The sequence below is a fragment of the Fukomys damarensis genome, unplaced genomic scaffold, assembly GCF_012274545.1.
Source record: "Fukomys damarensis isolate Sample0158 unplaced genomic scaffold, DMR_v1.0_HiC HiC_scaffold_23, whole genome shotgun sequence".
Classification (NCBI taxonomy): domain Eukaryota; kingdom Metazoa; phylum Chordata; class Mammalia; order Rodentia; family Bathyergidae; genus Fukomys; species Fukomys damarensis.
The window spans coordinates 64,444,491-64,456,867 of record NW_022900935.1 but is presented as its reverse complement, the minus strand read 5'-3'; the positions used below and the strand labels follow the sequence as shown (position 1 = coordinate 64,456,867).

General features: G+C 52.5%; 1 protein-coding gene across 1 annotated transcript; it reads left to right on the top strand.

The window, feature by feature from the left end:
* The first annotated feature begins 161 nt into the window (after positions 1–161).
* On the top strand, positions 162–4,085 carry Pycr1 (pyrroline-5-carboxylate reductase 1). Its single transcript, XM_010618652.3, has 7 exons — positions 162–394; positions 621–691; positions 1,301–1,480; positions 1,683–1,904; positions 2,120–2,212; positions 2,340–2,503; positions 3,501–4,085. Exons 1-7 carry the CDS (start codon positions 328–330, stop codon positions 3,661–3,663), a joined length of 960 nt encoding a protein of 319 aa, XP_010616954.1. The 5' UTR covers positions 162–327; the 3' UTR covers positions 3,664–4,085.
* Positions 4,086–12,377: the final 8,292 nt, after the last annotated feature.

The following is a 12,377-nucleotide window of genomic DNA, read 5'->3' as shown; positions in this document are numbered from 1 at the left end:
GGGTCTCCGGGGCTGGGGGTTCGGACAAGGGAGACTCCGGGCGCTGGGTCTGAGCTAGCCCCTCTCCCATGCCTAGTTGGTTCTACTGCGGGTCCCGGGTCTTTTTCTGAGGGGCGGGAGCCTCGCAGCCGGCCGGAGACCCCGCTCCTGGCCGGGAGCTGGGCAGTTACCTGTCGGGGCTCCCCGGACAGGCAGCAACGGGGAGGTTTGGGCTGGCTGGGACGGAGGTGCCCACCTAACTTCCTGCTCTCCTGAACTTGCCCGCATCTGCCCCTTGCAGAGCCGTTACCAGCTGTAAGGGCCGTAAGCGCTGGGCCTGCAGACATCATGAGCGTGGGCTTCATCGGGGCTGGCCAGCTGGCCTTTGCCCTGGCCAAGGGCTTCACAGCGGCAGGTAGACCGTGGGCATGGGAAGGAGGCCTACTGGGAATGGCTGGGCCTCGACCCCCGCGGGGGGCTGCCTCCCGAAGTGGGGGTGGGGATTACATGGACCCAGGAGTGGGGAAAAGCAGTGTCCCTATGTTTGGGGTTGCTGTCTTGCCGGGGGGGGGCTTTTCAGTGACCTTTCTGAGTATATGCAGGGCAGACATGGCCTTGAATGAGGAACTCTGTCCCCCCAGGTGTCCTGGCTGCTCACAAGATAATGGCCAGCTCCCCAGACATGGACCTGGCCACAGTTTCTGCCCTCAGGGTAGGTGCTGGGTCGAGGGGTGGGGTGGAGGGTGGACAGGAAGATTGGGTCCCTACAGCATGTGTTTGGAGCTAGGGTTGTGACAGCCCTGATGTTCGTTGATGGACCATAGATGGAGGAGGCTGTGACCCTACCTCTTCACCCTGCCTGTGGCTCCCAGTGCTGGCCCTATGTACAGCTAGTAGGAGAGGGCACTCCAGGGGCATAGGGTTTTCTGGATGGTGTTAGAGATTGAATAGGGGGTCAGGCAGAGGGGTCGCAGCAAGGGGCTATATAAGACATGCCTGGAGGCTGAATACCTTTAGTTTGCCCTGAGTTAGGTTTTCCAATCCCAGAGTAGGAGGATGCTGTCGACTGGAAACTGCCCAAGCTGGAGGGCTATAGCCTGGACAAAATGTCTCCCTGTCTGCAAAAGGGACACACTTCTGAGCAGACTGCTTCCTTCATTACTGTATGGGAAGGGTGGGTGTGGGGGTGCCAAGCCCTGTGCCCTTAGCCCACAGTCTAGCAGCCTCTGGCTGTTCTAGATGTGGGACTTGCAGGGGGAAGGCAGGCTCTGTGGGGCAAGACAGCCCCTGGGGCAGGCTGAGCTGCCTTGCACACTTATAGAAGATAGGGGTGAACCTGACACCCCACAATAAGGAGACGGTGCGGCACAGCGATGTCCTCTTCTTGACTGTGAAACCCCACATCATCCCCTTCATCCTGGACGAGATTGGCACCGACATTGAGGACAGGCACCTTGTGGTGTCCTGTGCAGCCGGTGTCACCATCAACTCCATTGAGAAGGTGGGTGCTTCCAGGCCAGCAGGGCCTGCAGAGTGGGGGCTACATGAGGGTGAGTCCAGAGCTCTGCTCTACATTGCTGGGTTCTCCATCAAATCTTCCCGGCCCACTCTGGGAACTCCAGATGTTCGGTTGGGGGTGTGGTCCGCTTCCACACCCACCTGGGCCACAGGCCCAGGGCAGACACGGCCGGTTTCTCCTCCAGAAGCTGATGTCATATCGACCAGCCCCCAAGGTCATCCGCTGCATGACCAACACCCCAGTTGTGGTACGTGAGGGGGTCACCGTGTATGCCACGGGTACCCACGCTCAGGTGGAGGATGGCAAGCTCCTGGAACAGCTGCTGGGCAGTGTGGGCTTCTGCACAGAGGTTGAGGAGGACCTGATTGATGCTGTCACAGGGCTCAGCGGCAGTGGCCCTGCCTATGTGAGACGGGGCTGGTGGGCAGTGGCACGGGGGTGGGGGGGCTGTTCCCAGGGGCTTGGGGCAACTCTGTCCCTGGTCCCCTTCCAGGGCTGGGATGGGGGCTCTAAGGCTCTAGGAACTGGTATTTCACCCTGCCCCACTGTACTCCCTGCTCTGGACCCCAGAGGAGGAGGAAGAGAAGCGGGACAGTGGCTCAGGGTGCCTTCTTTTGGCAGGCGTTCACAGCCCTCGATGCCCTAGCTGATGGCGGTGTGAAGATGGGGCTTCCAAGGCGCCTGGCAGTGCGCCTGGGGGCTCAGGCCCTCCTGGTCAGTGTCTCTTGACCCTCTGGTGGGGGCTGCTCCTTGCTGATTGAGGAGCTGGGGACTGAAGCCCCTGGTAGGAAGTCATCGGGAGTGCCCCACCACCACCCTCAGCCCCTCTCTCTGGTTGCAGGGGGCCGCCAAGATGTTACTGGACTCAGAGCAGCACCCAGGCCAGCTCAAAGACAATGTCTGCTCTCCTGGTGGGGCCACCATCCACGCCTTGCATGTGTTAGAGAGTGGGGGCTTCCGCTCCCTGCTCATCAACGCTGTGGAGGCCTCCTGCACCCGCACACGGTGGGCCCTGCCGCCTGCTCCCCTCCATGCTGCACACAGCGGTCTGGGCCCCACAGCTGGCAACTCAGATATTTTCTGAGCTCTAGCCTGGCCTTGAGCAGGACATAAGGAACCCCAAGCTTCCTGGGGTCACAGTTTTCAACACCCCTCACACCTTTCCATTGTCTCTCTTTTTTGTTGTTGTTGTTGTTTGTTTTTTGAGACGGGGTTTCGCTATGTAGTTGAGACTGACCTGAATTCACTGTGCAGCCCAGGCTGGTCTCAAACTCACAGTGATCCTCCTGCCTCAGCCTCCCGAGTGCTGGGATTACAGGCATGTGCCACCATGCCCAGCATATATATATATATTGTTTGTTTTGTTTGGTACTGGGGATCGAAATCAGGTCCTTGTGCTTGCACTGAGCTAAATCCCTGGCCCTACCTTTCCATTGTCTTGTGAGGAGGCCACCTCCAGGCCTGGACAGGAGCCTGGGGGCCATTGAGTCTGGGGGAGGGAGCTGGTCTCTGCCTTCCTTGTGGCCTTGCTAGGGATAAAGGAGTCATTGCCTGGGATCTTGCAACAGATCAAAGGCAGACTGGGGCTGGAAGTCACAGTCCCAAGTGTCGGTCTGCAGGTGCCACTGTGCCCACCCTTTGGTGCAGTTACCCACAGACTTCTGAATGCCACGCGTGACAGTAAGGCTTAGCTGCAGGGCCTGCCCTCCCAGCACTGCTTGTAGGGTAGCAGAGAGGCAGAGACACCCCCTGGTTGGAACAAGAGCTCAGGGTCTGGGGGTGCTGTAGGTAGACAGAGTGACCCTGGACTTCTTTGAATGGGGTGAGCAGGAGCCATGCAGCTGTGTGGGGCAGGGTGTGGCTAGCAGGGTGGACTGTAGGTGCAAAGGCCCTGAGGTATGGGTGACAGCACAGCACTGCCCCAGGCTGCCAGGTGTGAGCTGGCATGATAGGTTCTGGAAGGAGGGAGAGCCCTGGGCCCAACTCCTCATTGCCTCAGCAGGGAGCTGCAGACCATGGCTGACCAGGAGACGGTCTCGCCCGCTGCCATAAAGAAGACTATCTTGGACAAGGTTAAACTGGACTCCTCTGCAAGAGCCTCCCTGTCCTCTTCGGACCGTGCCAAGCTATTGGCTCGCAACCTGGCTCCAGTAGGCCAAGACTGAGCATCCTGGCCGCCTGTCCCCACTCTTCTTTTTTTTTTTTTCGTGCGTTGGTGTCTTCACTTTGTAGCACACCTGTTGGGCTCAGCAGTCTTCCTGCTTAGCCTCACAGGTGCGCGCTAAGACTGCAGGTGTGTGCCATCACACCTGACTGCTCTGATTTCTTCTCTCCCGACTCAAGGCTTCTGCCCCGGGGTCTCAAGCCCAAGGCACACAGTGTCTCCACAGTGGTCAACTGCCATCCAGCCTAGCTCAACCAGGGCCACCTGGGGTCACAGTCAGGCAGGCGCTCGCCACTTCCCTGGGATACTTCGTGATCCCTGAGGGAGTGCCCAATCCAGGATGGCTTCCTGGGCCTCTTTTCCTCCAGGTTCCTCTGGAGCCCAGGCCTGCTGGGTGCCTTCCCCACCTCCAGTGTCAGCTGACTTGAGTCAGTGCCCTCTTGAGAACAGATGTCGGGTTGGGGATTTAGCTCAGTGGTTCTGCCTGCTGCCTGCCTTGCAAGTGCAAGGTCACCAGTTTGATCCCCGGTGCAAAAAAAAAAAACATATGTCAAGGGGCCCGGATACCCCTGGACATACCAGAGACATCAGCCTATGTGAGTGCCAGTAGGCCCAAGGAGCCCAGGCCCCATGATCCCAGGGGACATTTGGGAGATGGGCTCATGTCCTCCACTTGAGTACTCAGGCCAGCGACTCCCGTTCCTGTCACTTCTCTCTGGACCCTTTAGGTTGAATAAATTGGTTTCTGGAAACTCCCAGTGCCCTGACTTCTCACTGGCAGCCTCCAGCTGTGTCAGGGGTGACATGGAGGGAGGGCCAGAGGGACAGCCAAGTGTGGGTGGAGCCAGGCACCTTCCTGGCCGTCGTCACATCCCTGGCCAGAAGCTGGGACTGCAGGCAAGGCTGGGCACACTCCACAGGTGCCACTGCGGTGGCTTACTAGAGCTGATGTGTCACCAGCTGCCCAGGATGGGCACGGCCAGTGTCCTGAGGAGGAAGGAACCTTTGAGCATTCTGCAGAGAAACAGGAAGAGATGAAAAAGATGGTAGCAGCTGGCAGATCCCACTGTGGACTGGGCCAGCAGGCTGGGGACACTGGCTAATGCTCCACCAGCTCAAAGGCCAGAAAGCAGGAAAGTCAATACTGTAGCCAAGGTCTGAAGGTCATGTGTTGAAGAATCCACCCCTACTTGGGGTAGGGTTGGATTTGGGGTTCTATTCTACCCTTTAGCTGATTTGCTGAGGTCCATTCACAATTAGGGAAAACTGCTCTACTGATTAAAATGCTGTTTGTAGCAGGACATAGTTGCACACACCCATACTCCCAGCACTCTGGGAGGCTGAGGCAGGAGCATCACAAGTTTGAGTCCAGCCTGGGCAATAGTGAGACTTATCTCAAAAAATTTAAAAGGACCAGGACTTTAGCTCAGTGGTTACACCTGCCTTGCAAGCACAAGATCCCGAATTCGATCTCCAGTACCAAAAATTAAATAAATAAAAAGGACTGGAGATATTTTATTGATTGTGTGACTGATTTTCAGGCAGGGTGTTACTGTGTAGTCCAAGCTGGCCTTGCATTCACTGTGTAGCCAGGCTGGCCTGGAACGCCTGCTAATCCTGCCTCAGCCTCCAGAGTGCTGGGATTATGGGTGTATGTACCTCCTGCCTGGCTAATTGCTTGGAGATATAATTTAGTGGGAATAGCTGCCATTCAATGCTCAGTACCACAAAAAACATTTTTTAAGAGTTACTTGTATCTAATCAAGTTTACTGACAAAGGTTCCTTCCATGCAAAAACACCTTCACAGGTCTGTCTGATATCTGGCTTCCTGTGGCTCAGTCAGAGTGAGGCTAAAACAGCCCTTCCAGGAGGCCCCAGGATGGGGTGTACACAGGCCAGGAGTACTCTTGTTTGTCAATCAACAGTCAGTGTGGAGACAGGAAGATGGAGCCCCTCCCTCTGGAAGACACGAGCAGGGGAGCCAGCAGGCTGCAGGGTGTGTTGGGGAGCAAGGTGAGGCAGGTGGACCCCTGGGGCAGGGAGCAAGCCCAGCCCTGAGAGCTCATGGGAGGCTGCTCAGAATCAAGGCCAAGGCAGGAGCAAGGTGAGGCAGGTGGAGAATGCTTTAGGGCCAAGAATCCCCTCTATTGAATCTAAGGGACATTGAGGCAGAAGGAACGTGACGGAGTGCAGCTGAGCACAGGAGGCTTGGCCACAGTGGCCGCCAGAGTCCTGGTCCTCCAATCTAGGGTGGCAGTGGTGGAGGACCATGCTGTTGGGCTAGGATCTTGGATGTCTGCAGCTCCTCCGTAGACCTAGGCCTGGCGCAGGTCCCTGTTGTGTGGGTAGCAGTGGGCACTGGCTGGTTGGTTCTAGCATCAAGGCTGTGGGCACCCAGAACTACTTCTTCCCTGACACAAAGATGCCCCCAGAAAAGACTGTCCCAGAGGCCACGTGCTTGACATCTCGGGGGTCCTGAGGGAAAGGGGCGGGTTTCCCAGGTCCAGACAGGTTTTGTGAAGGCCATCAAGAAAGCATTAGAGGGGCTGGGGATTTAGCTCAGTGGTTCAGCCGCCTACCTTGCAAGCACAGAGATCCGAGTTCAATCCCTGGTACGAAAAAAAGAAAAAAGGCACTAGATTGCAGCAGGCAGAGCCTGCAATGCTTCCTACTGTGGGTCTCCATTAAGGAAACAGCCAGAAGTAGGGATGGGGATGGGAGTGGAGCCACACGGAGCCCTCAGTGGGGCAGGCAGACGGGAGATGGATGCCAGAAGCTACCAAGAGGATGAGAGTCAAGTGGGGACATGTATTTTATATGTTTGTGGAGCAGGCTGGGCTGAGAGGGCTGTGGGGCAAGGGACCCCAGTACTGCCATGCAGAGGACCCGTGAAAGGTCCCCAAACAAGGGTAGGCTGGATGGGACCTTCCCAACTGCCATTGCTGCCGGCTGTTACCCCCCAGTCCTAGACAGCTCCCATCAGAATGGAACAGCGCTGGGAGCCCAATTGCTGGGGAACTGGTGGTTGAACTGTCCCCCTCTGCCTGGTCCAACTTCTGCCGCAGTTTCCTGATTGGAATTGTCCTTGACTCCCATCTACGGTGGGGAGGGGGGTCTTTGTTCTTTCCTGTGCCAGGTTGACCCCTCTGCAGACCAGGCTTCAAAACAACAGGACAGGCAGGGAAGGGGGACAGCCACCAGAGAGGGCCTGGAATGACACAGGAAGCAGGACGGCCTGTTGGGTGTTGACACCAGCCAAGTCCCACACATCCTGAGCCTCCCAGCAGCATCAGGGTGGGGCCTGCTGATTCCTGGAGCTGGCAATGGGGTCCTGAGAGCAGACCAGCCCAGGGCAGCCATAGTCTGACCTGAGCAGAGACAGGGCCTAGGAGACATTGGGAGGTGTCTGCAGGAGGGTAGTGGCCCACTGCAGCAGGAAACAGTGCTGGAGGAATAAAGAAGGCCTGAGCATCAGTCCTTTACTTTTTTACTCGTTTTTTTAAGGACTGAAGCCAGTGGCATCTACCACTGAGCTGTATCATCCCCAGCCCTTTATTATTATTATTTTTTGAGACAGGCTCCCCTTGAACTCACTATGTAGTCAGTGATGGGCTCAAACTCACAGTGATCCTCCTGCCTCAGTTTCTTGAGTGGGATTACAGATGTGTGCCACCACACCCAGCTTTCTTCTTATTATTAATTATTATTATTAATTATATTTTTTGGTACCGGGGATCAAACTCAGGACCTTGCACTTACAAGGCAGGCAGTGGAACTAAACTAAATCCCTGGCCCCACCAAGCTTTATATCAACACAAAGTCATGCTAAGTTGCCCAGGCAGGACACAAACTTTCAACCCCCCTGCCTCAGTCTCCCTGAATCCTGAATTACAGATGTGTGCCACTGTGCCCGACTAAGTATCAGCTGTTAAGGCTACTTATGAACATGCCTTCATGGACTGACAGGGAGGCCCTGAAATCTCTCTTCTCGCAGTATCACCTTTTTTTTTGTTGTTTTTTTGGTACTGGGGATTGAACTCAGGCCCCTGCACTTGTGAGGCAAATGGCAAAACCACTGAGTCAAATACCCAGCCCTGTATCACCTTTTTTTTCCTTTTAATTGGTACATTTTAGGGATACAGTACAGTTACATTCATTATTGGGATCTTGTACCTTTACATGACGGGCCTTGGTTCTCATTTTTTCCCCTTGTCCCTGCCCTCCCTTCACCTCCTCCTCCCCTCCCCATTTACAAACACTTTATTTCCATTTTTTCATTCTCTCATATTTTTTTCTTTTCCCTTATTACCTTTCCCTACACCTTTAGCCCTTTTCTTCCTATTTCACATTGTCAATTATCTCATTAGGATCTTATGTACTATTATAGTTTTTCACATCAGAGAAACTATTCGGTATTTGCACATGTGTGACTTATGTATTTTACTTAGAAGTATATCCTCAATATGTATCCATTTTCCTATGTATGAATCTAATTTCTCACCCCCCATGGCTGAGTAGTATTCCATTTTATAGAAAAACCACATCTTCTTTATCCAGTCTCCAACTGATGGGCAAATGGGCTGTTTCCAAGTTTTAGCTATTACAAACTGTGCCGCTATAAACATAGGTGAGCTAAGAGTTTATCAATTTTATTTATTCTTTCAAAAAAACCAACTCTTTGATTCATTTATTTTTTGTATCATTTCTTAGTTTCCTTTGCATTGATTTCTGCTTTAATCTTTATAATTTCCTCTCTTGTTTGAGCTTTGGGTTTTTCTTGCTCTTGTTTTTCTAGTACTCTAAGATTCATCATTAGGTTGTTTATTTGAGCTCGTGTGTATCACCTTTTTAAAACAAATTTTTTTAATCCTGGAGATTGAACCCAGGACCTTCCCATAGACGTGAATCTTTATTTCAAGGCAAGGTCTCACTAAGCCACAAAATTGTCCAGGCAAACTCAAATTGTGATCTTTCTGTCTCAGCCTCCTCTACAGCCATGCACACCACGCCCAGCAGTGGTATCGCTTGATAGAATAGTTCTGTAGATGCCCTGGTGGTCCAGGTAAGGATGTACCACTCTGTCCAGCGACAGGTGTTCTGAACCCTTTGTGGGGAGCTGGCCCAGGGCTCAGGGAAGGGTGAAATCTGAGGGCTTTAGTTGCTTAGTACACCGACTGCAGACCATCTCGGGCTCCCTGGCTGGACCAGACGTGCGCCCGGGCCATTTGCTGCTTCAGTGCCATTCCCCGCTCCCTCAGCATCCCCATACACACAGGGACTCACCAGTGCTGCCGTACCACTGAGAAAGATTCTAGAGCTTAGGGTGCCTCCTAGAGTCCTCTGGACAGGTCCTGGAGGACAGGGTGGGCAGCACAGCTCCCATTACTGACCTCAGGGATGACCCCAGGGCCTTGGGCTGTCTCCCTGCAGGAAGCCACTGCACCCAACCCCCACAGTCTTCCAGGTGAGCTTGGCTTTGAGGATTTCCTGTGGACCTCTCTTGGGTGGGTGTACCCTCAAACATGCTTGTCTTTCCCCAGAGATGGAAGAGATTCTTGTGCCTGTGCCATGCAAGGAGGAGGAGCATGAACCTTCCAAATGAAGAAGAGACCACAGCACTAAAGATGATTCTTAGCTGGACATGGTAGTACAAAACTGTAATCCTAGCACCCGGGAGACTGAGGCAGGAACATCACAAGTTTGAGCCCAGTCTGGACAACTTAGTGAGATGATGTCAAGTAAAAAACAAAACAAACAAAACATTTTTTTAAAGGATGGACTGGAAGCTGGGCATGATTGCACATGCTTGTAATCCCAGCACCTGGGAGGCTAAGGCAGTAGGATCCCAAGTTTAAGGCCAGCCTGGACTACACAGAAAGTTCAAGGCCAGCCTGGGTTTTGAATGGAACTGACCTTCAGATCCTCTGAAATGTCCCTAATAATCAACTGCCTGTTTGACCCAATCATTTCACTCATTCTTTCCAGCTTTTTTTGGTTTTTTGATGTTGAAGGACATCCTTTTTTTCTTTAACTGATTCACAGTTATTACAAAATTGCTCAAACCACTCAAAAACTATCTCCATGGTCAGTGCACCATCACCATACACTGACTTTAACATTTCATGTGTTTCTTTAGCAGGTTTTTGTTTTGTTTTGTTTTTTGTTTTTTTGTACCTGGGATTAAACTTGGGATCTTGTGCTTTTGAGGTAGGTGACAGCACCACTGAGCTAAATCCCTGGCCCTCCACAATACTTCTTGGATTGAGGAATCCTCCCTTTCCCTTGGATGGCATTCAGCAGCAGCATTCACTGTACTTTTGAACATGTCTCACAGGGGACTGGCCAAATCCAGTGTGGTTGCTCTTTCCTGCCTAAAAAAATTATGTGGAGGGCTGGGGATTTAACTCAGTGGTTCTACTGGCTGCCTTGCAAGCACATGGTCCTGAGTTCAATCCCTGGTACCAAAAAAAAAAAAAAGAAAAAAAAAGAAAAGTTATCTGGAATCTTCAGTGAATTCAAAGTGAGGAAGAAATGTGAGATAGCCTTTGTCTAAGAGATGGAGCAAGCCTGAAGCAGCCATATTTATACTTTGTCAAGGATCTGGAAGTCAAGGCAGCCTGGATTTTGAGAGCTTGTCTCAAAAAAACAACAATAAAAAAAGATGATTCATGCATCAGCTTCTCAGTGTCCTCCTATGTATGAATGAAAGAAAACTAGGCTCCATGCTGCAAGCAGAGATGTGTGCCGGGCTGAGGAAGGTGACTGGGGAGCAGCCCAGTGACTGTCCACCCCACAGCAGTTGCCTAGCCAAGAACCATCGGTCCCTGTTTCCTGATGGCCCTCGAGGACAGAGGAGCAGTCGCCTCGGTGGGTCCTGGTGGGACCCTGTGTGGCCTGTCAGGTCCCTGCTTCACAGGCTCAGCCTCACAGTAGAAGGGAGCTTGCACTTCGTGGCCCCTCTGAGAAGGGGAACAGAAGCAGAGCACAGGCCTGCACTTGGTCTCAGGCTAAATCTCTGCTATTTTTTACAGTCTGCTATCTTTGTACATTAAAAACTGAGGGCTTAGGTGGGCGTAGTGGCCCACTCCTTGAACTTTTGATCCTCCTGTCTCAGCCTCCCAGTGCTGGGATTACAGGTGTGTGGCAATGTGTTGAGGTTCCCGGATACTCTTGAATGCAGGAGTTGGAGGGAAGCCTGGACAACTTGGTCAGACTTCATTTCATTAAAGATAGAGAAAAGCTGAGACCTTCAGAAGTCATGCAATAAGCATATTAAACTCCTATAGTCTGAGATCTGGGCTATGCCTAAGGTGGGGAACAAAAATAAAGGTTCCTGTCCATTCGCTTAAGAAGAGAACAAGAACACCCAGAGCCCTCTGTGGCAGCTGGACACGATGTGCTGAGGGATTCAAAGAGAACTTCCTGGAAGTTGGCCCGATGGACAGATCTGGGGACTCCTGTGTTGGCCCCTGCCACACTCTTATTCTTCATTCAGCATCACCAAATCGCTGCCTCCTCGCTCCTCTGTCACCTTCTTGCCCGCCTGGCACAGCGAGTCACCCTTCCTGGCTTTACACCTCGGAAGGAAAGAGGACTGAGTAGAAAGTCCAGAAACTGGCTGGATGTGGTGGCGAATACTTGTAATTCCAGCACTCTGGGAGGCTGAAGCAAGACTGAAAGGTCACGCCCAGCGCAGGTAATTTAGTAACTTTATGAGACTGTCTCAAAATAAAAAATAAGAAAAGGACTGGGAATGTACTAAGCATCAAGTCCTCAGGCTTAATTCCGAGTGCTGGGGTAAAAGCGAAGCTGGGCATAGTGGCAACACGTTTGTAATCCAGCACTCCAGAGGCTGCAGCAAGAATATCAGTAAGGTTCTGAGATCAGCCTGGGCTAGTGAGTTCAAGGCCAGCCTGAACTACATAGCGAGACCCTGCCTCAAAAAGAATGTAAAAATTAGGGGCCAGGGATTTAGCTCAGTGGCACCACACCTGCCTCCCAGATGTAAAGTCCTGAGTTTGATCCTCGTTACCAAATAAAAATAAAAAATAAGTAGTAATTAATTTTATAATAATTTTCATAATAAAATAAAAGGTGCAGAAACGAAGAAATTAGGCTCAATTTTCTTTGTTACTTCCTCCTCTGGGAATTTTCAACAGTGCTGGGGTCTGCTTACAGAAACGAGAAAAGCAGACACAAGAGTCAGAGCGAGGTTCTGGACCGATGTCAGCGTCTCGGGAAAGAAAACGTTACGATTTGTTGCAGACTGGGGTGTAGCTCAGGGGCGGAGTGCCTGCCTACCGAGCGCGAGGCTCTGGGTTCAATTCCCGGTACGGGCCGGGGTGGGGCAGCAATTCACACATCAACGTTTAATTCTTGTGAGTACTACACACCAGACACCGTCCGGAACTACCCGAGGCGCCTCTACCTTGAGGTTTGGGGGGCCATCGGTGAGTGTCGAGGCCTTGTGCTCCCTATGCAGCTCCGGAGTCTCAGCTGTGCCTCTGAAAAGCCCCGTCCCCTCCAGCCTGCTGATTATTTGGGATGCAAGAAACATCGCAGCCACATGGGGTAACTAATAGGGTACCAGGGCAAGGGCGGGAAAGCTCCACTAGGGTTCTCCGTGTTAGACCTCGGGCCTCGGTCATCCTAACTGTGGAGGTACTGCCACTGTGAGCCTGTGTGCATAAAAGGGTGATGCCCATGCCACACAG